Source organism: Staurois parvus, unplaced genomic scaffold (assembly GCF_062004578.1).
Source record: "Staurois parvus isolate SC_StPar_1 unplaced genomic scaffold, SC_StPar_1.0 ptg000025l, whole genome shotgun sequence".
Lineage (NCBI taxonomy): Eukaryota > Metazoa > Chordata > Amphibia > Anura > Ranidae > Staurois > Staurois parvus.
Window position 1 is genome coordinate 30,994,672 of NW_028317821.1, and position 26,105 is coordinate 31,020,776.

Below are 26,105 nucleotides of genomic sequence, written 5' to 3' on the forward strand. Positions count from 1 at the left end.
TCCCTGTACTCACAATTCCAGCATCCAGTGCCCTTCCAGCTGCAGAGTCCAATTACCAGAGACTGAGACGGAGCTCTGATCCTGAGCCACTCTACACAGCCTGGACTTTCAGCTCAGTGCCAGCAGGGCCAGGAAGCTCCTGTGCCAGTCTATGGCCACACTGACACTACTGAGTCCACAGGAAGGCTGCTCTGACCTGCACCTGTTCTTCAGCAGGAAACCATCATGAGACATTACTGTTCACTGCTTGCAAATTGGTGGCCATTCCGCCCTTACTGGCAGGTAAAATGGCTACATCACAGTGTTTCCTGCACTCTGGGGTAGGCAGAAACAGGTAGTAGTGATTGGGCTTTACTAGCGGTTGCCCACAACCAATGCCCAAAATAAATAAGGGCAGGCATCGGTGTGGACACTTAACAAGGCTCTGTGAGCCTAGAAACCCAGGGCCTTACAGACCCACAGTTCTGTTGCAGCCCAATGGTTGGGAACCACTGTTTTAAAGTACTGCAGATAATAAACCTTTTTTTTTTTAATAAAATTTTTTCACCTAAATTTCATCTGCTGTTGCATTTCAGTGCTGCTGACTTCCTGAAGCCCCTTTGGAGCAACTTTCTGTCTACATGCATGCACTCCAGCAATGGCTGCATGGCATTTCCCAGAATGGATTTGCCAATGGTGATAACAGTGGATCCTACCTGTATAATGAGGGCAGAAAAGGCTATGTGTAGTCTCCATCACAAGCACATGTAGCAGGGTGTTAATGCAGAAGCATAATTGGGAGCCAGAGAGAAAGCATTATCAACCTATAATAGGAAGTGCCTGGAAGTGGACTTCACGCTCTCGAACGACGACTATTTTTAATCCTTATGCTGCTAGCATTAGTAAATAGATAGGAAAGTATATCATATATACTTGTTTTAAGCTGTTTTTTTACAGTGCATTTTACATTTTTACAGTTGCAATGATGACACATATCCCAGGAGTCTTCAGGATGAAAGGAGGGGTTTTCTCAGCAGCTAGGCGCACCCTCCTGTCTACATGCCTGAACTAAGGGCAGATGGATTCCAGGAAGTAAACACTACATGAATCATCTGCCCTTACTCCAGATGGCCACAGCCAGAAATGCTGGGGGGGGGGGGGGGGGGGGTATTTTTAAAAGTGATTTCTCACAAAATAAATTATGGAGACATGGATGGATAGGTGAGTTTGCTTTGAATATTAACAATAAAAAAAAATAGTGTTTTTGGTCTGTGGTGCTCAGATGCAGTGTAGTTTTGCTGTAATAAAAGTTAAAATATTACAAATTACTTTTGAAATTATATTAACAAGTTGAAGTATATATGAGAATTTTTAACGACTAGGTAAAAAAACTTTTGTGAACAAAACTGACCAAAAAAAAATAAATAAATTAGCGTTTCACTTTAGCATATCCCAACATACAGTGTATCACAGCTATCTGACACTTTAATATTTATTCAGTTTTTATCCATTTTTGTCAGTGTATCATCATACATTGTTAACAAAACCAACTTAATATTTAATCCTACTAATATTTACCTCAAGGGATCGTATAGATGCCTGGGTCTCAGTAAACAGCTGCTTTTGTGATCTCTGTACATTTTCTGCTTGTGATCCATAGTGGTCTCTTGCTGCTCGAAGTTCTGTCACCTCAGCCCTTAAATCTTTTATAGTTTGGCATAATTGGACTTTTTCTGCCAAAAGAGCCTCCACGCGTTTGCTATCTCTTGTGGGATCAATGCTTATTATCTGATTATGAAGTTCCTCTTTATCTTTTTCCAGGTGTGAGATCTGCAAGAGTCATTAAACATACAATACTCTAAAAAAAGTGATAAAGTTCTATCATACCCAGACACCCAGACTCTACTTAGCATTCTAATGTGCTTTAATTCCACTATATATATAGCTTGGGATCACAAAAATACACTGAAGCTCACTCAAGCTATTCATAGATGGAGCTCAATTGGAGCACAATTTTCCAGCAATATAAACAAATTACAATATAACAATGTGGAATTGTGTGCGCTGGACATAGCACTGAATCATCAAAACATGTATTGGACAAGTTAGTGTATATTTTTAATAAACGTCTTTACTGGCAGAATAGGAATTAAACAGTGCTGCTCCACCTACCTTTCATGCTTTGAACTATAAATATCCTGTGACCCATAGGCTCTTTAGTAGGCGTTTGGTAGGGGTAGTCAGTTTAGTAGGGGTTTTAGTTTAAGGGTAAAGGTTATAAAATCTCTTAGAGGACAGAGACTGGAGTCACTGGTTCTATGTAGTCTGTAAAAATGTGCTTAACCTTTTCAATACTGGGCATGTTCACCCCCTTCCTGCCCAAGGCAATTTTGCAAATAAGTAATTTTTCTGCGCTGATGAGGCTGCACTGATTATCAGTGTAAATGTGTCCTGTCACAGGATTGCCGGTTATTGGCTTTCCTTTTCTCACGCAGTGATGGAGTGTGAGGAAAGGAAATGCCGACAACCGGCATTTGTTTACATGTGATCAGCTGTTATTGGGCACAGCTGATAACATGGAAAAGGGCCGCTGTCATTAGCCCTTTACCTCGATCTGTGATCAGCTGTGTCCAAAGGAGGCACATCGCAGAGTGCACCTGATGCGCACCCCTGGGGCACGCAGGGGGGCAGGGTTCTGGGACGAAATCTATAGAAGTCATCCCAGAACTAGACAACTGCACAGTAGCCATCTTTCGGCTATAGCACGGTCGGCAACGGATTAAACTATAACTAAAAGAGTTTTTTTTAGCTTTGGATAGTGGAGTGGAGAGGGATTAGAACACCTGTTAAGTTTTTATTGCAATCTTTGTTCCCTTTAGGGAGATTCACCATCTCTATTTGTCCTGTTTACCATTATCACTGAAAGTGAAAAAAAAAATCCCAAATTTTGGGATGTCTCAACAGTAAGAGGGGAAATATTCCAATGGGGACAGTAGTCCTGGTGACAATCAAGGATTCCCTCATTTTGGAGGGTTTTCCTCTCACTTCCTGTTTCAGTTATGGGACAGAAAGCAAAGAGAAATTTCCCCAACAGGACACAGATGGCAATAAACCTGACATGGGTTTTAACTTTCCCTTACTCTTTCCAAAATGGAAAAAAAAAAAAATAGTTTTGCCTTCCGTTCTGCTTTAATGAGCTGGCATTTAAATGCAGAAAATACACAGATCTATTGATTTCCAGTTGCACCAAACAATGAGGATGAAAAATAATAAAAAAGATCTGCAGGCAATCTAGTCTCACAGAATTACATGAACAGTGTTATTCTAAAGTAGTTGCAAACATCGGAAATTGAAAAATGAACAAAGCCTATCCTTCTATAGTATGTACTAGCCTCTATCAAATGCAACCAGTGTGATTTCTGTCTCCTCTCTCATTTCTCTATCTGCACGAGTCACTTCTGACAGTCCATACCTACACCAGACAATCCCAACAGATTGCCCCATTCCCGCTCCAGCACAAAACAAACAGAGTTTTATTAACTTAATATTCTTTTTCTGTAAAGGGTAATGAAGGCAATTTTCTGTTTTTAGCAGAAACATATTTTCATACCTCAGCTTCATACTTGATCTTCAGCTCTGCTAAAACACGTATCTGCTCTTCTTTTTGTTGCTCAATCTGAGCTGCAAGAATACTTGCTTCATAACGCAGTCTGTTGTAGTCTCCACGATATTTTTCAGCATCCTAGAAAATGAATTCACAATCAATCTAAATGTTTATAAATACTGGAGACAAACAAGTTCCCCCATTTTCAGCTGCAATATATAGTTCACATTTTTCTGCTGTTATGGACTTTAACCACTTGTTCTTCAGAACATTTACTCTGCTGTCTGACCAGGCCATTTTTTGCGATACAGCGCTGTGTTACTTTAGCTGACAATTGGTGGTATTGGATCACCTCTGCAGTTTTTACTTTTTGTGCTATAAAACAAAAAAAGACTGACAATTCTGATTTAAAAAAAAAGAAAAAAAAGAAAAAAAAAAGTATTTTCTGCTATAAAACATATCCAATAAAAAAAAATTAATAATCAAACGTCTTCATAAATTTAGACCAAAATGTGTTCTGCTACATATTTTTAGTGAAAAAAAAAAAAAAATATCCCAATAAGTGTATATTGATTAGTTTGCGCAATCAAACTAATACTGGATTTTTTTTTTTACTTTTTATACTAGTAATGGCAGCGATCAGTGATTTATAGTGGGACTGCGATATTGCAGCAGACATTTTTACATTAACTGACACTTTGTGGGAACCAGTGACACTAATATAGTGATCAGTGCTAATAATATGCACTGACACTGTACTAATGTCTGGGAAGAGGTTAACATCTAGGGTGATCAAAGGGTTAAATGTGTGCCTAGCTATGTGTTTGGTGTACACTAGGTGGTGCTTTTACTATGGGAAGTGATGAATCATGTTCTCAGTTCTACAGAAAAAAATGAATTCATGACTTTCCACTATTACAACAGTGCTATGGCTATGTAAACATAGCCATAGCTCTGCTCTTCCTTCCTGACTGAAGATCTGCAGGTGCAGACGAACAACATAACTTTCCACTGTTACAACAGGGCTATGGCTATGTAAACATAGCCAAAGCCCTGTTCTTCCTCCCTGACTGACGATCTTCAGGTGCCGACGAGCAACTGCTCGCCAGAGCTTGCAGATAGGTTTGTGCTGTAACTGTTCACAGTTGAAGATCCCCCCCTCTCAGCGTGCTTGCTCCCCGGTGTGGCGGAAGTGCAAAATTACGTTTATTTACGTGATTCTGCACAGGAATGCCACCCTGTAGCAGTAGAACTGCTATAGGATGGAGAGCAAGTAGTTAAGAAACAAATCTATATATAATATACTGTATATATATTATGGGATTGGTTTACTAAAACTGGAGAGTGCAAAATCTGGTGCAGCTCTGCATAAAATACAATCAGCTTCCAGGTTTTTTATTTTGTCAAAGCTTAATTGAACAAGCTGAAGTTAGAAGCAGATTGGCTATCACGCACAGCTGCACCAGATTTTGCACTGTCCTGTTTTAGTAAATCAAGCCCAACGTATATAATATATAAATCTGTATGTTACAAACAGATATGTAACATAAAGAGCACACATGGGACTCAGTTTACAAAGCATTTCCAATAAGACAACAAACACTGCATGGACTGCATGGCTAAAAGAGCACAATGAAGTAGTATTTATAAAGCAGTGAAGGTGACTTTGAGGACTCATTCACAAGGAGTGTACTACAGTATACACCCATACAAGGCCGTGTTTGCCTACATGGGGATGCATCCCCATGCCACTGATTTCATTTGGAATGCAGCGGCTGTATGGACACAGCTACTACTCCATCTCCATGTGGAGATATGTCCCTGAACATCAGCGCAACTACCTGCATGGGGTTGCACAGAACTGTGGATTCCCGTGCAGGTACACATGGCCCTCGCACAGGCATATATTGTAGAATGCCCTATGTGAACAAAGACTTACCAAACAATCCTTGGTGACGATTCAAATCACTGTTATTCAAAACACATACACCTGGAAGATTCAATTGTAGTGAATGTAGGTTAAATATCGGATTCACTGTTTTATAAATATGCCCCAAAATGGACAAAGAAGAAGGAGTATGTCCCTCTAGTGTAACTTATTCTTATGTCTGTTTAGTCAGACCTTTCTGCAAATCAGTTTCAAAGCACAACTGTAAAGGAGGTAGAGAAAAATGATTTAAAAAAAAAAAAAAAAGGACATATAACTATATATTCCCTTTAACAAATCTGATTGTAACCAGGTACTCTCTAATCAAATGTGTCAGCTTTGTTTGAATATATACTGTATATATTGTTTGAATATTGAGCAATATATTATGTGTTCTGAAGGCATGAAGCTGAAAAAAAAATTGTTTCATTTTATCTCAACAGAAACTAACATGTTCCATAGGTGGTCATTTTTTTCATCTATATTCTCTGATTTTCCCACCCTGAGCAGATTTCTCAGATCTTCCTCCCTACAGCTTTTAAGCCAAGTGTGGTCTCACTTCTCTTGCACTACTCGCTGTAATGCAAATGCATATGAATAGTCAAAACTTCGTTTTAGATAGTATAGGTAAGGGTTAAAAACTCCTGTCAATTTCGTTTTGCTGACAGTATACTTTAGGGGAAATTTCCCTTAATTTCTGTCTTTGAGACAAAACAGGAAGCGAGAAGGAGTCTCTCTAAATTAAAGGAATTACCCTATGAGCCAGACGTCACTTGAACAAGTGTCCTCCTTGGCAGATTTACTCTTAAACTTGTTCTGATGGCCTCTAAAATTTTCTGTCTTGGTCATAATAGTCACCAGGCCAAACAGAAAGGGTGAATTTCCCCAGCAGGGACACAGACAGCAATAAAAAAAGCTGACCGTGGTTCTAATCCTGTACATTTTATATAGAAAACTAAAGAAAAAAGTTATAACAATAGTAACACTTTTAAAAAAAGCCAAGAATTAAACTCTCTCATAACATCCTTGCCCTGTGCTCCTAGATTGTAAGCTTTAATGAGCAGGGCCCTCTGTTTCCTCTTGTACCAAATTGTATTGTAACTGTAATGTCTACCTTCATTTGTAAAGAGCTGCGCAAACTGTTGGCGCAATATAAATCCTGTATAATAATAATAATGTGGGTTGAGCTGCAGCTAAATCTGAGAGGAAGAGATCCTGTGGGCCAACCTGTTCAAATGCACCCAAATATTAAATTTATGAAAACAACTGACAAATGAAAAAAGCTGGCACAACCATTTCAAGATACAAATGCTGCAGCCTTCTAAATGTCATAGGTGCATGCCACCTTGTGAACTCGTATTTTTTATTTATTTTTACTGAGCACCAGGAGTACAGCTACTACTATGCTTCTGGTGCTCCAACGCTGGACTCCTGGGTCTTAGCTTCTGAAGTTGCAGAGTTCTATACAGCTGTTCTGTGTGCCCCTTGTCTCCTCCTGTCTAATCAAAGAGTGCTTTGTATTATGTGAACTAATTCACAAAATACAAAGCCTTCTATGACTGGCCAGCAGAGGGGAAGGGCAGGCAAAAGTGCTGCTGTATGAGAGAGAAGCATCTTTCAAAGGTCTGTCAGACAGCCAGGAATATAGTGATAGCCATACTCCTGGCACTCAGTAAAACAGTTAGTTGTAAATAAAAGATAAGCCCGCAAGGTGTCATGTACTTTGTTGAACTATAGTAAGCCAGAAGATTTTAGACAGTGGCTGAATTCCTGGAATTCAGCTTTAACATTTACTGTTTGATTTATCTTAACTTGACCGCTATACTGTTTGAGAAGCTACAATTAGGCTTTCTTACCATGGATGTTTTGAATGCAGTGAAAAAAATAATACAAGCTGTACAAAAAAAAGGCTCATGCTGTCCTTATCTTTATACCAACCAAGCCTATTCTAATAGTTTTGCTCATTCAAAACTGGTGCTCCACTGGAAGCCAAACCAGTTCTTTCACAGGAAATGTAAACTTACTTCAGACAATTTTTGACAATGTTGCCGCATAGGAGCTTCTATTTCTTGCTGTATTTGAATTTTTATAAGGTCTAGTTTCTGAGGTGAGAGCACCTAAAACAAAAAGATGGTATTTAAGAAAAATAAAAAGCATGGCTTATTTCAGAAGCAACCAATTAGATTTTAGCTTTTTTCCATGTAACCTGCAAGAGAGAAAAAACATGCAAACTTAAGATTGGCGACAAACAACAAATCTTATCTGCAGTTCTGCTATTAAGGAAAAATGAAATGCATTCATCTGTTCGTTAATGCGACTTCAGTTATTTAATAAAAACCACAGCAACAACTATATTTACTGAGTGCATTCAGGCAAACTGGAAAATTGTATCATATACTCACTGCACTTTTCCTTTCCTAGTACCTATCCATAGAACTCCGCTTCTAACCACTCCCGGAGAACCAGTAAATAGCATAAAAAAAAAAAAAAAAAAAGAGTAGGTAAGGACCTCAGCATTCTCTGTAACAAGCCACATACTGAGGGGGGAATCTATGCTGCCAGGAATAGACACAGGAAAGAAAAATGATGGTAACTACGTGATACAATTTTCCATTTTCCTGGTTCCTTGATGGCAAAATACTTGTGATAAATAACTAGCTGATGGTGGGTTAATGCACAAAGAATACATTTTATTATGAGGATAGGACCGAAGCTTATATTGCTTGTCTACCAAAGTCCACAGTCGACAGGATTTCTGGATAAACTCTGTAATGCCTCAGGAAAGTATGACATAAAGACCATGAGGCTGCCCTGCAAATGGATTCCATGGAAACTCTGGAGTGAGCCGACCAAAAAGCTGCAATCGCTCTCTTAGAGTGTGCAGTCACCACTGAAGACAGATTTAAGCCCATTGCTCTATACGCTCTTTGTATGCGTTTAAGAATCCAACTGGCTAGTGTTCTGAAAGTGGCCTCTTTACCTTTGCCCCTCTCGCTAGGCATGACACAGAGTCTCTCTGATGACCTGGATGAAGCAATGGAGTTCTGGAAACATCGAGCCCATGCAAAGTACCTGTTTGATCCTTTGGATAGTTAGGTAAAGTCCATGTTTCTGTAGAGGTTACTACCTTGAGCACAAAATGCTCCAGAGGCCGAAGTTCCACTCTATCTGGAAAGAACGGGATATATATTTTGGACGCTACTAAGGCCTGTAGTACTGAACTCTTCAATCAGAGGTTACAGTGACAAGAAAAACCTTTACACCCTTATGAGTTTTGTTTCTTATGGAACATTGTTCTACTGGAGCAAAAGGGTGAGCGGACAATAAAATCAGAAGTAACAACAGGTCCCAGTGGGGAAATACTCTTTCTGGGAAGGCGATTCTTCTGCACCACTCTGAGTTACTCTATCCCCAAAGGCTTGTCAGCCCACCTAGATCTTGTAACTACAGGAATTGCCGTCACTTGGACCTGATGAAAACGAGACAAATATATCACAGATCTTAAGATAAATGTTGTAGTAAAAGGCTTTTGTTGCTTTAAGCAAAGTTGATATTACCTGAGAGGAGTAGCCTAGACCCTCTACTCTCCCCCTTTCAATAGCCATGTTTGAAGATCCAGCCTGTGCAGGTTTAGGTGTGTGAACTCGCCCTGTGACATCAGAAGCAGAGGGAAGGCATAGGTTAGACTGTGCAGTGTCATGGCGAGGACAGGGCATCCACCCCTTCTGCCCTGGGGTGCAGAAATTGGGTAAGAAATCTTGTAAGCTTTCAGCTGCCTGGAGAAGCGAAGAGGTTTATTTGGGGAAGGTCCCACAAGACAGAAGGCATAGGTTAGGCTGCAGCCCCTTCTGAATTGCAAGTATAGATGACCAACTGCAAACCTCAGGTATTTCTGGAACAATGGGAGGATCGGAATGTGAAGGTAGGCGTCCTAGAGTTCTCACAACAACTACCATTTCTCTTTTGAACTAAAAAGAGAGTTGAATAGAACCCTGGGAACCTGTATGAGGAGGAAACTGGTACCACTGCCCCTTGGATTTGAAGCATGTGAAGATACAATTGTGCTCAAAAGTTTGCACACCCTAGCAGAAATTGTGAAATTTTGGCACTGATATTGAAAATATGACCGATCGTGCCAAAAAAAATCTGTCTTTTATTTATTGTTAAAGCCATATATTATTACATAGCGGTTTGGCTCCTTTCTAAAATCATAACAGAAATCACCCAAAATGGCCCTGATAAAAAGTATACATACCCTGGAATGTTTGGCCTTGGTACAGACACACAAGGTGACACACACAGGTTAAAATGGCAATTAAAGGTTGATTTCCAACATCTGTGGCTTTTTAAATTGCAATCGGTGTCTGTATAAATAGTCAATGAGTTTGTTAGCTCTCACGTGGATGCACTGAGAAGGCTAGATATTGAGTCATGGGCAGCAGAAAAGAACTGTCGAAAAACAAGATAATGAAACTTTATAAAGATGAAAAAGGATATAAAAAGATATCCAAAGCCTCGAATATGCCAGTCATTATTGTCCAATCACTTATAAAAGAAGTGGAAAAATTGGGGATCTCTTGATACTAAGCCAAGGTCAGGTAAACCAAGAAAAATTGCAGCCACAATTGCCAGAAGCATTGTTCTGGATAAAAAGAAAAAAAACACAGGTAACCTCAGGAAAAATACAGGCTACTCTAAAAACATGAAGTGGTTGTTTCATGGAGCAAAATATAATGATGCTTGAACAAAAATTGGCTGCATGGTTAAGTTGCCAGAGAGAAGCCTTTAGTGTGTCAATGCCACAAAAAAAGCCCACGTACAATATGACTGACAGCAACGTGACATGCCTCACAGCTTCTGGCATGCTGTAATTTGGAGTGACAAGACCAAAATAGAGCTTTATGGTCACAGTCATAAGCACCATATTGGAGAGGGCTCAACAGTGAGAAGAATACCATCCCCGCTGTGAATCATGGTGGTAGCTCACTGATATTTTAGGGGTGTGTGAGTTCCAAAGGCACAGGAAATCTTGTGAAAATTGATGGCAAGATGAATGCAGCATGTGATCAGAAAATTCTTCTCTTGGACTTTCCAGCACAACAATGACGCTAAGCACAAGGCCAAGTTGACCCTCCAGTGGTTACAGCAGAAAAAGGTGAAGGTTTTGGAGTGGCCATCACAGTCTCCTAACCTTCGTATCATTAAGCCACTCTGGGGAGATCTCAAAATGTGCGGTTCAAGCAAAACGACCAAAGACATTGCATGATTTGGAGGCATTTTGCTAAGACGAATGGGCAGCTATATCACCTGCAAGAATTTGATGGCCTCATAGATAACTATTACAAAAGACTGCATGCTCTCACTGATGCTAAATACACAGTATTAACCTCTTGCCAACCGCGCTATAGCTGAATGATGGCTACAGCATGGTTGTCCAGTTCTGGTAGGGAGTCATATGACGTCCTCCTTGAACGCACCCTCCTACGCGCCCCCAGTGCGCGCACCCGGTGATCTCCATGATCCTTGTGTCCTAATCACTTCAAATTAGAAACTATGTATATTGAGGATTTTGTCTAATCTTCAGGGCAAGCTATATTACAGTCCTTGTTTGTATCAAACAGTGGACTTCAACTTAAGGCAGTAGCAACAAGGAATAGAAGTAGAAGCAGCAGCAGTAATGTCTTTAGAGCTCCAGAACATTGTCTCTTCAAGTAGTAGTGGACAAAAGGACTAAACTCTTTTCTAAAGCCGCAGCTGACTTCCTAGCACCAGAGAGGGTTAAACAGCACACAGTCTCTAAGATCCTTTAGGGATGTCTGTACTCACAAGGCCCAACAGACACTGAATGCCTTCCTCTGCGATAACAGACCAGATCTTCAGGAGAAAGTCTCTCAGTCAGCATAGCAGAACCCGAGTCTCAGGAATTCAGGCCCTCAAGTAGCCTACCTAAAGTCTATGGCAGCAGCTGCCTGGGAGGGCAACGTGCCCTCTCCCAGGCTTGGGCAAGCCTAGAAAAGATAGACACAGAGCTCTGTGTGCTCACTAAATATATACAATTACCCGGCATGCCTTAGAGCCCCTCTCTCTGGGATAGGGTGAGGCTGTATTAACATTCATGCTGACATCTACTTAGCTCTATATCCATCATCCAGAAACTTCTAAAGTCTCCTAAATACAAAGGAAGCTAGATAGACTAGCAGCACCTGAGCACACATAGCAGACCTCAGACCTGAGATAGCTATACTTTTACCTAGCAATAGTGACAACTAAGTTTACCTATCAAAAAAATAACTAATCCTATCTATTTAATCCTAATTTAGTTGAACTAAAGGAAATACTATTTCCCATTTTAGATAGAGAAGGGGAAGGTTATAACCCATCCCATATCCAAAACAGGAAGTGTGAGGAAATCACGGGTAATCACCAGACCTAGGGTTCATATTGGAAGATTTTTCCTTTATTCCTGATCAGGCAACCCAAAATTTGGTATTTTCTTTCATTTTCGGTGATGACAGAAAATGTGACAAATATAGAGAGTGAATCTCCCTATCGGGGACAACACTGAAAACCTGGTATTCTAATCCCTCTCCACTATATCCAAAACTAAAGAAAAAGTTTTTCCTTCAGTTACTCTTGAATACATCTTATTAATTTTCATAGAATGTATATATATTGATGCTTTTTTTTTAATTCTTTGGGGGTAATACAATTCTTACCCAATCCCCCTTGCTTATTTACAGCCATCCTTTTTTTTCCTTTTTATTGCGGTTGTCAATAAATGAAAAGGGAAAACACATTAACCCCTTCCCGCCAGCGCCTCCCAGCCCTTTAAGAGTTTCAGACGCCGGGAGGCAGGGTGGGTGGGGCATGGTTTATGGATCATGTGACCACCGTGACGCGTTGTCACTGCGGTCACATGATCGGGAAAGGTCCCGATCGAAAGAGCAGACCGGGACCTTTCCGTGAGTAATGGGCGTGTCCTGGGAGTGCGCAGGGCGCGCGCTCTCAGCACATATGTTTTTTCTTACCTGAACGCAAATGTGCGGCCGCTCGGCGTCTAGGCCTAGACACCGGGAGGCCGCACATTTGCGTTCAGGTAAGAAAAAACATATCTGCTGAGAGCGCGCTCCCGGCACACGTCTGGTACTCACGGAAAGGTCCTGGGGGTTAAAGGACTGGGGCCACTTAGTACTTGGATGGTCACTGCTCTCTTATACAAATATAGGAACATAATGACATACTGAGAGGGAACTCTGGAAAGCCTATGACCTCTGATCTGACTCCCCAAAACCTCCTGGGACAACATAACATGTCCCAGAAGGCTGCAGGATAGGTCTAGAAATCTAGGGCATGCACAGTTGAGAACTAGCTGTGAGACAGAAGGAATCTGGAGAAGTGGGAAGAATCCGCTGCAGGGAAGACAGCGCTGGACTACATGAACTAAAACGTACCTCTGACAAAGCCACGGCGGTGGCACAGCGCGCAAGGGGCAGGAGTCGGTGCCGTATAGAGTGCACAAGAGATCTAGGTGGAAGGTGAAAGCCTCCAAATATACTTTTATGCCCAGCACTGTATTACTTCTTAAGGGGACAGTGGCAAGATAGTGCTACATTAGCATCCATGTTTCCACAAGCTGCAGCCTCTTCAACATCAGTTGCGGATCTGGGCAACATACAAGCTGGTATCTGTAGTACACTTATGGTGCTTTATTTTTATAGAAGAATGCTATATTGATTATTTTAAAGAGACAGACACTATTTCATTTTGTGATTTGAGACTTGGCACAACAAGTAACTTTTATTTGAAGATTTTGTAAATATTTATATAAGTAAGGAGAGAGTAAATTTGCAGTGCCGAGTCAATTATTATTGATTAATACTAATAAGTACTTGTTTTTTTTTAAGTCTATTGTTCTATTTCCAGTGTATGAGTTAAATTAGTTTGCACGAACATTTTCAATTTAATTAGAATATGCAAGATTTTATTACACTATAAAAAACTGACATTTTTTTTCAAGCAAGGGTGTGGCTACACAAATATTCTACAGACTGTGACACATTTTGTTGCTATGACAGCAAGACCAAGTCCTCCAAGAGTTAAGTCTCAGAAGACCAGCAATCTTGCAGGTACTTGTAAAAAAAGTGTTTCAATTCATGTGGGCTTTAAGCTAGGGAAATGAGTGGGGGAAAAAAACACACACAAAAGAATGAAAAAGCACAAGAAAATGCTTGGAAGGCACACACATTAGCCCTTTTATTTTGTACAGAGATCTTACTTGTAGCTTTAGCTCCTCGATTTCACGTGTCTTTTCTAACAGTTCTCCACGCAATTCCTCCATGAGAAGTTTATATTTTTCATGTGTGTTTCGAACCTCAGCAGCAAACTGCTTACATTCATTTTGAGACTTTATATGATCGGCTTGCAACCTGCAATCAATATTTGCAATGTTATGTCACCATCTTAAACTGTATTTATGTGGAAGATGATATAATGTTATTCAAAATCAAAATTAATTACAGCTATGCACTATGAAATTTTTACAGCTGATGCAACAGATTTGACAGTTACATGTGATAATTGGGTGGTTTTGCTGTAAACAGAAAAGTATATATATTATGTGAGAGAGTTGCTAATAAAAGCACGTCTGTACATGTTTTCATACATTTGGCAGTTAGGTAATCTTGACAGAGAGCACAGCCTAATAGGCAGCAAGCACAAAAGGCACAAACAAGACATCTGATATTTGAAGTGATACTAAAACACAGTTTAACCACTGCAATACCGGGCACTTTTACCCCCTTCCTGCCCAGGCCAATTTTCAGTGCTCTCACACTTTGAATTACAATTGTGCGGTCATGCAACACTGTGCCTAAACTAAATTTTTATAATTTTGTTCACAAAACTAGAGCTTTCTTTTGGTGGTATTTAATCACCGCTGGGGTTTTTTTTTTTTTGCTAAATTAACAAAAAAATACCGAAAATTTTGAAAAAAAAACCCACGCTTTTCTTTGTTTCTGTTATAAAAGTTTGCAAATAAATAATTGTTCTTTATAAATTTAGGCCAAGATGTATTCTGCTACATGTCTTTGGTGAAAATAACCCAAATCAGTATTTATTATTTAGTCTGTAGGAAAGTTATAGAGTTCACAAACTATGGGATATATGTGAAAATTGATCAATCCTGCAGGCCAATCTAATTTCTTGAGGCCCAAAAATGTCAGAACAGTACAGATATCCCCCAAATTACCCATTTTTGCAAAGTAGACAGTACAACCTATTTCATAACAGGCATGGAGAATTTTTTGAAGCTGTAATTTTTTTGTCAAAATTTTTCAGAAAATGAAGAAATCAAAAAAAATTTTTCACAATTTTTACATACTGTCACCAGTGCAGTACAGCGTCATCATATAACCTGTGTGACGATGATCAGGAATTTATTATTATTTTTTAAAGATTTTTTTTTTCATATTACACTATGACCAAAGTAGTATAATGTTACCATAGTAACATTGTATTACTTTGGGGAAGTGATCAGTGTTTTTTTTTGTTTTTGTTTTTTTTACACAATTTGATGGATTATAGCAAATAATTTGAATATTGATCAATCCTGAAGTACTGACAGCCAATCTAATTTCTTGAGGTCCAAGAATGTCAGAACAGTACAGATATCCCCAAATGACCCCTTTTTGCAAAGTAGACAGTCTGACGTACTTCATAAGAGGCATGGCGAGTTTTTTGAAGTTGTATTTTTTTGTCATAATTTTTCGGAAAATGAAAAAAATTATATTCACTATTTTTTGTTACATACTGTCACCAGTGCAGTACAGTGTCATCATATAACTGGCATGGCGGTGATCAGGGACACTGACTGGTGACAATATGAAAAAAAAATATAATTTTTTAAAAAAAATTTATTACATTTTTTTTTTTTTTTAAGATTTTTTTTTCATATTTCACTATGACCAAAGTAGTACAATGTTACCATAGTAACATTGTACTATGGGGAAGTGATCAATATTTTTTTTTTTTTACACAATTTGCTTATAGCAAAGAATTACTTTGATATAAGCAAGCATTTAACTGAATGACATCGATTCATTCAGGTTTTTTTTTGTTGTGATTAGCTGTGATTGACCACAGCTAATCACATGACAGATGAGCTGTGATTGGCCCAGCCTGTGCATGTGATTGCTGTGACCATTCACAGCTAGACACACTTGTATACAATGGATGGCATGAAAGGAAGCCATCCATTGTATACAACTATCATGTGACCTGCTGTGATTGGTCACAACAGGTCACATGATGCTGGCAACGGGGTGTACACTGATCTGTCATCGGCCTTGTCCGAGGTACATGGCTGGTGACAGATCACACCACAGCGCAGCACTGCGAGCATTCGCAATGCGTGTGCCAGGATGGACGCCATATGGCGTCCTCCTGGAGGGACGCAGTGTTCACCCAGCTGCCATCTGGCCATAGGCCGGACGGCAACTGGTTAATTTACATTAGCCCTTCCCTTTCTGTATATGGATGTTGGCACTGTAATTATTTTCATTAAAAAAAATAATCTAAGTATCTTTTTCCTAATCATTATACAGCTGTCACATGACCTAGCTCTTTCTCGGCCTGTATGTAGGGAAACATAAGCAGGAGGAGCTTCTAGTCCTCTGCTGCTGCATGTTCAATAAAAAAAACAGCCTTTGGAATATGAAATAAAAATAAATAAAATCAATAAGCTGTTTTAAATTATCATACAAATGTGTATTTGAAATCAAATCTTTATTTTTGGCAATAACAGGGTGTGGACGGATTTCTGTCAGCTACAGGCTTTGACATGCCCCTCCAGCCTGTGTCTTAGAATAACAGGGAGGTAAAACCTCCCTCAATCAAGATGTAATATCCCACCCAATTGTGTTTAGCTGGTTAGTGGGTATGGAGGAGGAGAGAGGGAGTGGGTTGTCAATTAACCACAGTGTTTGCCCACTTGTGTTACTCTATAGTCATATGGGCTGCTCAGATGTGATAGGGAAAAAATGCTCAGAACAGAAACTCACTGAAAACTGAGCATGTGCAGTAGCTGCCTACACTGCTCTGCAAAATACCCAACTTCGTGGGACATCAGCAAAATGGGACATCAGCAAAATGGGGAAAGAGAGAGAACAGCAAAATCAACAGTTTTTTTTTTTTTTTGCAGAATACTAATCTCATAGTGAATGAGTGAATATAAACCACATGTAATACAGCATTTCTTGAGTTTTTAGGACGTGGGTTTAATGACACTTTATTATGAGAATATGCCTTCAAAAAAGTTAAAAGCCATATTTTTTCCCTCAGAATTCAATTGCTGCCTGGACATGTTAGGGATACTCTGCATAGACTAATACATTGTTGATTTACAGTGAGAGTGACTACTGCTGCATAATATGAAATGAATCCAATGCAGAGCCTGGGTCTTGTTTACAAAGAAAACAGGACTAATGTTAAGCACACGCTCGTTTGCCAACTGTAGCCTGGAAATGGTAGTCTGAGAGCATTTAACATGCTTCAAGAAACTTTATTGAAGCCTTTAAAAGCACCCTTCGGCATTGTATGAAACTTGCTAAAAGTCAGCAGCAACCTGTTCACAGCCTATTTAACCACTTGCCTATCGGGCACTTATACCCCCTTCCTGCCCAGGCCAATTTTCAGCTTTCAGTGCTGTAGCACTTTGATTGACAATTGCGCGGTCATGCAAGAATGTACCCATATTAAATTTTTAGCATTTTTTTTTCACAAATAGAGCTTTCTTTTGGTGGTATTTAATCGTCGCTGGGTGCTTTACTTTTTCTGCTATAAACTAAAAAATGCAAAAAATTAAAAAAAAAAAAAAAAAGTTTCTTTGTTTCTATTATAAAATTTTTCAAACAGGTAATTTTTCACCTTCACTGATGTGCGTTGATGAGGCAGCACTGATGGGCACTAATAGGCAGCACTGATGGGCACTGATAGGCAGCACTAATGAGGTGTCATGGATAGGCGGCACTGATAGACAGCACTGATAGGTGGCACTGACTGGCATTACTGCTGGGCACTGACTGGCGGCACTGCTAGGCATTGACTGGCGCAACCACTGGGCACTGACTGGCAGCACTGGTGGGCACAGGTGGGTGGCACTGGTGGGCACAGGTGGGTGGCACAGGCGGGCGCACTGCTGGGTGGCACAGGCGGGTGCACTGCTGGGTGGCACAGGTGGGCGGAACTGGTGGGTGGCACTGCTGGGCACCGATCATCGGGGCACTGATCATCAGTGCCCCGATGATTGGTGCCGATCCCTGCTCTGACAACTGCCAGTTCTCGCCAGTACTTTCCTCACGCTCTCACAGCGTGAGGAAAGTGCAGCCGACAACCGGCAATTGCATTTCCCGGTGATCAGCGTGTCATTGGACACGGCTGATCACGTGGTAAAAGGCCGCTGTGATTGGCCTTTTACCACATCACGTGATCAGCTGTGATGTGGTAAAAGAACGCAGGAGAGCGTGTTCTGGGAGGACGTCATATGACGCCCTCCCAGAACTGGCCGGCCGCAGTGTAGCCGTCATTCGGCTATCTGTTGTTGTCAAGTAGTTAAAGTACTATTGTTTTCTTGATAGCGTTTTCCCCAAGCATTTTCTTCACCTGCCAGTGCCCTTGGGAATATCCAGTACCTCTGGTTATGGAGTAGCACATGGGTTCTTAACTCAGGGCTCTGGCAAATGAACTGGAGAAGGTGGGGGATCAGTGAGGGAGAAGGTGAGCTATCAAACAAAAAAGTGACAGGTTCACAGTTAACCTACAACCAGCACTCTAAAGATCTATGTTCCCACACTGGAGCTGAAGCATGTTTTAAATATTTAAAGAAATTTAACTGAAGCTTTATAAATGCTTTGGAAATGCTAGAAAAACCTAATGCTCTTCAGAATTGTGTCAACAAACGCTGCTAAGTGGTAGCCCAGTGCTGCAGCTGGACACCCACAAGTGTCAGTAAAGAAACCAGAAGATCTCTTCCTCTAAACCACATGCCTTCCTGGAGTCACTGCAGAGATTGCCAGTATCTAAGGAGTTTGCAAATGTTCTTACCACTCTTTAATCTATCACTGTGGTACTGCTTTCATTGCTTGGGATGTCAAATTGCAACCCTTTTTCCATTGTGCTACCTTCATTCTCCTGTATGGTGCACTTAAATAAACCTCATGTGGGATTATAAACCTTCCAATACTCACACATTTTGTGCAGGAGTACACAACTGAACCCTCTGGTTCAAGTATCGTTCCTCCATGGGAAGCTGATTTCCTCCGGAATGTTGTAAACACTACTGCTAGATTGACTTTTTATGCCCTACAATGATTTTGCTAAACAGACATCAGATGTACCTGTCACTTTTTTCCCTTTGTTTGCTATGCTAGTTTTGCTTTTGGTATTGATCTCTACAACCCCACAAAGTTCTATTCACTACATACCTTACAAGGCCCTTTAAAGTGGTTGTAAAGATTGAAGGTTTTCTTTTTATTTGTGTTGCATCCCCCTTAGCCCCCCAATACACTCCTGAGCCCCCTCTCGATCCAGTGATGTGCACAGGAGCCTCAGCTGTCTTGGGTCTCTCTCTCCTCATTGGCTGAGACACAGCAGTGGAAGCCATTTGGCAAAAAAAAAAAAAAAAAATACAAAGATTCACTTTAAGGATTGAAAGAGAAAGAATTCAGAAGCACGTAAGATAAAAAAAGTAAAGAAAAGAAGGAAAAAAATGAAAAAGAAAAAAATGTAGCAGCAGTAGCTTCCCAGAAAAGTGGAAATGTGTGATATGCTCAGCAAAGAAGCAATCAGGAAAATTGCTTGGGTTAAGGTTCATAGCCCCAGTAAATCATTACAATAGACAGCAGTTATCAAAAATCTTGCAACAACGTGACCATGTCTAACCTTCTTCAGCTAAAAACACAGAAAACAAATGAGTCACGCGGCTGCTTTGATTGTTGGAATTGCAGCATATTGATCAAAGCTCTACCCCCTTCAAAAGGAAAAAAAAAATATTACAATTGGCAGAGCAGCTATAAATATAGAAAGATGGTATCATTTACACTTAAAGCATGGTGAACCCAGGGATGCTGGGACTGAAGGATTATGACACAGTACCTGGTGTGCTCAGCCTTTAGAGTCTGATAGTTGGTCTTGTGGTCTTCACATCGCATTTTTTCATCAATTAAAAGTTTATGAAGCTCTGTCTCTGTCAAAGGGGCATTAAAGGTTCCACTTGTTTGGGGGAACACAGTTGGAAAAGAAGATTCCATCTTGTCTCCAGTAGAGGTGTTGCTAACCATGTAGAAATCCACGGATCATAAGAGTGACACTGGTTGATTTCCGCTTTTTTTTTTTTTGTTGCTTTACATCAACTCCCTGAGGGATAAATTACACAGGTATTGAGAAGCTGATTGCAGAGAGAGTGTTAATGACACAAACAGACTTAAAACGTGTATTTATAGAACATATTTACTTTGTATATTATATATATATATATATATATACACACACACACACATACATATACACACACACATATACACACACTCATACATACAGACCATGTTGCAAAAATTAATACATCCTAATGAAAGTCTTAGGAGCAAAGCTAAATTTTAGACAACAAAATCCTAATTAACAAGAATTCAACTACAGATGAGTCTAATTAGTCATTAAACAGGTGTCCAGCAGACAGTTGATTATAAAAGGGCGTTACTAATGCAGGCCATAGATGGGGAGAAAACTGGCTGATTCTTCTTAAAAAAAAATGAAAAATCGGTCGTTCAATCGGCCAACGTTACCAGGAACGGTTAAAAAAAAATCGTCGGATTTTCATCCCGTCTACAGCCGGCAGAAAGTGTCTCTACAGAGAGCTCCGCTATTTCTTTGACAGTTCTTTGACATTTATAGCGGCTGCAACATTGTATCTATTTGTATCCATTTAGGATACAGATGTTTTTATTCGGAAACAAATAGATACATTGTTGCAGCAGCAATAAATGTCAAAGAACTGTCAAAGAAATAGCGGAACTCTCTGCAGGGACACTTTTTGCCGGACTGGAATTCTTCTTCTTCTTCATCCTCTTCTTCTTCTTTTTGTCTTCCTCTTGCAGGTCACTGCTCGTGAGCAGATTTGTTATCGGTAAAAAGATCGGCCGATTTGCCCACCATTGCCACAAAAATCGGCCGATCGGCAAAATCGGCCAATTTCTTTCAAACTTTACCGATAAAAAAAAAAGCTGCCAAAATACCGAAAAACGGCCGACCTATTAACCCAGCAATGATCCGAAAATCGGCCGATTTTATTTTCAGACGAATTTCGACCCATCTATGGCCTGCATTAGTGTCTCAAAAAATGAGATAGGCCGTCAGTACATCAGGTTTGATCAGGTGTGTTCAATTTTCAATGATTGGTACCATAGCTTGTAGACTCTAATTTCCACACAGACCAAATAATACACACTGATTGGGATTATTTTTACCAAAGCAATGTAGCAGTATACATTTTGACCCAAATATATGAAGAAAATGTACTTATTTGCAAAATTTTATAACAGAAACGAAAAGTGCATTTTTTTTCAAATTTAACTGTTTATGGAAAGGGTTAAATCGATGGCTTTGGTTCCTCTTTAACCGTTTCCCAAAAGAGTTAGGCCCCTTTCCCAGGGGCTGGAATCCGCCTGCAATCCGCATGTTCAGCAGAGAATCTGTTCGCTGAGCAGGCAGATGACAGGTCCGTGTCAGCTCCGCTTATGCAGAGTGGACATGGACAAAGCCCATTCTGCTCTATGGCTAGTCGGATTTAAACGGACTGGCTATCTGTTTACACCTGACTGCCATCCGATCCGACCAGACAGTGGGGAATGGATCCCCCTTCTGTTTGCTTTTGCCAGATCGGATCCGAGGTAGCTGGGTGTAAACTGACACAAGTCAGTTTACATCCAGCTACCCATAGAGGAGAATGGAAGGTATGGTTGGGTCTGTCTGAAAAACGTATAGGCGGACCTTTCTGGAATGCCCCTATGAAAGGGGCCTTATGTTGAAGGCATTTTCGTCCCGTCTACGGCATTTAATTACTTCTGTCCCTGCAGAGAGCTCCGCTATTATATTTGACATGAAAAAGTATTGCAGTTGCAACAATGTATCCATTTGTATCCATTTCAGATACAGATGTTTTTATTCGGATACAAATAGATACATTGTTGCAACCGCAATACTTTTTCATGTCAAATATAATAGTGGACTGGAATTCTTCTTTTTTCTTTTTTTTCTTCTTCTTGCAGGCCACGGCTCATGAGGAGATTTTTTATTGGTAAAAAGATCGGCCGATTTGCCCATCATTGCCGGGAAAATTGGCCGATCGGCAAAATCGGCCGATTTTTCTTTCCAACTTCACCGGAAAAATGTGCCAAAACCCCAAAAAACGGCTGACCAATTAACCCATTAACGGTGCGAAAATCGGCCGATTATTTTTTCGCCCGAAAAATCAGCCGATTTTCAACCTGTGTATGGCCTGCATAAGATGGCAGCTTCCTTGGGTGTGAAGGATAGGATGGTTTAGTTCTGCTTTAAAATCCTATAAGATTTTGCTCTTGCAATGGGTGGGATTCTGACTGCCTAACTTTCACAGGAGGTAGAAGTGACACGACGTGTGTCTCCCAGAAGCTAGGGCTGAGATTTTTTTTTTGGTTGCAGCTTTATTTTTTCGATACATTTTTTCAAGGGAAACTCAGTTTAGGGGTGGGATATTGGTATAGAGTATAAGTACATGATTTGGATATTGTAACAGTGTGTTGAAATTCCCTGTGTAGCCGAGCTTTAGACTGTAAGAGGGAGAAGGAGCAAAAGAAGCCAGTCAGTTGTACTGCAGTGCTCATGTGCTAATAGGAGGAGAGAACTGAGCAACAGAGAGATGAGCTCATCTGTCTGCGGCTATCCCTTTCACTGTTCAGTCACAGGCTGGGGAAAGATCAGTAAATGTTACATATTCAGGTCTACTGCTCTGCCAGGTACAGTTCTGTAAATCTCAGGACTGGATAATCAGAAATACAAACCTTTGGCAGGAAAGCTGCTCCCATGTAGGTACTTTATCTGTGCATTAGCTGTTCAGCTTTAAAGCAGGACTATATGCAAAACTTTTTTTTGGGATATAGCAAGGAAAGGTTATAACTAGGGATGGAGCGAAATTTTGGTGGCCGAAACGTTTCGGTTGAAAACACCCCTTTCGGCATTTGGCCAATATGAAAATAAGCACCGATAAAGGTGCCGAAAATAACCCCGCCCCTCGCTGCCCGCCAGTTCTCAGACTTACCCAAAAACCAATCCAATGATCCCAGCACTGGGCATAGAGATCAGTGAAGGAAAGATGGCCTCCACTCATCCCTATGACCTTGGAGGACTGGAGTGACATCATTACGTCACGTCCGGTTCTGGCGCCTTGTAAACAAGGCCATTTTGTTTTCTTTTTCAAAGCATTAGATCAATGCTTTTTTTGATCTAATGCTTTACATTGTAGAAGAGAGATGTGGGGTCTTATTGACCGCATATCTATCCATAAAGAGGACCTGTCACTAATTATTTCTATGTATCACAAGGGATGTTTTGCATTCCTTGTGATAGGAATAAAAGTGATTAAAAAAAAATTAAAAATTAAAAAAGGGACAGTGTGAAAAAAAAAGTAATAAAGTAAAATAATAATAAAAAAATGTTTAAAGTGGTGAACGCATACGTAGGCCACACCCACATATGTTCACACCACACATGTGAAGCATTGCCGCGAATATCACAGCAAGAGCAATAATTCTAGCACAAGACCTCTAAACAGGTAACCTGTAAAATTATTTTAAATGTATAAAGCATCGCTTATTGGGATTTTTAAGTACTGTAGCTTGGAGCCATTCCACAAGTGTGCGCAATTTTAAAGTGTGACATGTTGGGCATCTATTTACTCAGCTTAACATCATCTTTCACATTTTCCAAAAAAAATTGGCGTACATATTGTGGGTTTTTTTTTTAATCATTAAACTGTGTTTTACACGATGCTTCTGGGTAATTAACAGGAAGGGAAGATCAGTGAACAGGTGTTCGTTGATCTCCCTCCCTTCTACCGATGGCACCCACCATGCAGATCCATGGATGGGAACTCTGAGCCCGGGAAGCATGGCAGGGCATATAGGGGGCTGTGGAAGCGATCTGGAGGCTGCACAGCTATTGGATCATTTTCACCTGACAGTCAGCCTATCAGATTTACACACTCTCTATTAGATGCTTCCTGTAAGTTCTTATGTACACTTGTGTTTGAGGGACATTAAAAATGTGCAGCTGAACCACACTTTTACTGCCCCCTCCCCAATTACTCTTTATTATGCTGCAAAGGCACTGGCACTGTAGTATAGCATTAGTGGCAGGATGCTGTGTAAATCCCCCTGCTGCCATGCTATGAGCCATACTTTTACCACCCCCGACTACTCTCCATTATGCTCAAAGGCACTGCCACCATAGCATGGCAGTGAGGGGGTTTACACAGCACCCTGCCACTAATGTCATAGTACAGCACCAGAAATTGTGAGCTTGCCTGTGCACCGGGTTCCCAGTACTGCCTATGCCCTTGACCACCTCTCTGTTGAATCACCTCCTGCTGCCAGGCTACAGCCTTGCCTTCCTCCCTCCTCAGCATAGGAAGGAATAATCACTCCTCAAGTGAAAGGCTGTGGCCAGCTGGCATTGATCAAACATTGCAAAACGCAGAGCAGCTTTTGCCACCTGCACCCAAAATCTACAAAAGAGTTGCTCTCTGCTCCTTGCCTCCTGGGCCCTGGAAAATATAATTAATGTTACAGCAAGGCCAGTTGTACTGCCCTATAAGCAGCCTTGGCTGTGGCTGTGCCCTAGGCGGTTGCCTAGTTTGGCTGGTGGCAGCACCGGCCCTGAGCACATGCACTACTTATGATAAATGTGCTGAACCAAATCCCACAGTACTGTAACACCATGCAATCTAGTGTCTACAAATACACTGCATTCGGGTTGCCTTTATCGCAAAAGCAGTGCATTTTGAATGTGGTGCAGGAAATGTGCACAGAACACGCCTTTCCTGCACTGCATTCTGGTGTGCAATTTTATTTATTTATCACAGGTACTTATATAGCACCGTCAATTTACGCAGCGTTTTACATATATATTGTACATTCACATCAGTCCCTAACCCTCAAGAAGCGTACAATCTAAGGTCCCTAACTTATATTCATATATACACATACTAGGGCCAATATAGACATGATCCAATTAACCTGCCAGCATGTCTTTGGAGTATTGGAGGAAACTGGAGTACCTGGAGGAAACCCTCCAGTCACAGGGAGAACATGCAAACTCCAGGCAGGTGGTGCCATGGCTGGGATTCGAACTGAAGACTCTAGTACTGCCAGGCGGAAGTGCTAACCATTTAGAAATGGTGCTGCAATGGCCCTATGTGAGGCTGACACCAGTTCCTGTGGGGGATCCCAAATCCTTACTGTAATAACCTGACAGAGGGTGTAACCCCCCTATGGGGCAGGATATGCTGAGATGTGTATACACAGACTATTCATTCTCCCAAACCTGGCAGAGCTCACATTGCACACACACAATCCTAGCAGGATCATACCTTTCTCCGTATGCCATGTCCTCACACACACACCCGGGGTAGGGACCACAACACACGAGGAGTGATTCCAGCGTCCGGTTTCCATAGCAACCACCAGTCACATGATCAGTCCAGGCTGCAGCCAAAGCCGACACCGATTTAATGAACTGGAGACGTTGCCATGAGGTCAGGTGACCTCGCATCGGACAAGATCTCACATGAAATACTCCAGACTGATCATCCACGTACTGTTCTCCTCATCCCATATAGTGTGTTTTTAAAAATGGCGCCTGCGCTCCTCCTTAAACCGGACATAGGACTGCTTGCCCTTCCCAGATGAGGTACTGATGTTACAAGAACGTGACTACGGACAATTCGAAAGCAGTGCGACACCACTTGTGAAAGGCCAAGTGTACACGACGTCACTGGCAACGGCCGAACTTGTCTCTGCACATGCGCAGTGTCCCTGCTGGGCTCAGGAACATAACAAGAGAGAGGGAACGGCGGGAGGGCTCGCGCTGCTTGATTAGCGGGAGTTGTGGCGGGCTGGTGTGCGGCGCGAATGAGGAGAGCGGGTCATGTGATCACTGACAGAGTGCTGGGGTAGTGTGTCATGTACTATGGCTGGAGCCGGTGGTACCAGTGCTGTACAATGGTGGGGCTGTGGGCTTCGTTCATTATATGTATTAAAGAGGAGTAATACTACCTGCTGTATACTTCTTCTGTATTCCATAGCCTGTCTCCTCTTATACCAGAGTGTAAGCTCTTCCGCCTTCAGTATGACCCCGTAGACCGCAAGCTCTTCCGCCTTCAGTATGACCCCGTAGACCGTAAGCTCTTCCGCCTTCAGTATGGCCTCGTAGACCGTAAGCTCTTCCGCCTTCAGTATGGCCTCGTAGACCGAAAGCTCTTCCGCCTTCAGTATGACCCCGTAGACTGTAAGC

The 26,105-nt window shown here is 41.1% G+C and overlaps 1 protein-coding gene across 2 annotated transcripts in view; it reads right to left on the reverse strand.

The window, feature by feature from the left end:
- Window positions 1–25,642, reverse strand: part of CEP83 (centrosomal protein 83) — a 62,454-nt gene extending 36,812 nt beyond the window's left edge. Inside the window, exons 1-6 of one of the 2 annotated variants that reach the window (XM_089652673.1) lie at window positions 25,183–25,618; window positions 19,659–19,919; window positions 13,786–13,936; window positions 7,535–7,627; window positions 3,590–3,721; window positions 1,558–1,809 (exon numbers count right to left, since the gene is read on the reverse strand). In XM_089652673.1, the coding sequence (XP_089508799.1) occupies window positions 1,558–1,809; window positions 3,590–3,721; window positions 7,535–7,627; window positions 13,786–13,936; window positions 19,659–19,843 (813 nt within the window). In that variant the 5' untranslated portion in view covers window positions 19,844–19,919; window positions 25,183–25,618. Of the gene's footprint in view, window positions 1–1,557; window positions 1,810–3,589; window positions 3,722–7,534; window positions 7,628–13,785; window positions 13,937–19,658; window positions 19,920–25,182 lie in introns of both variants that reach the window. The other variant, XM_089652674.1, reaches the window with a different exon arrangement.
- Window positions 25,643–26,105: the final 463 nt, after the last annotated feature.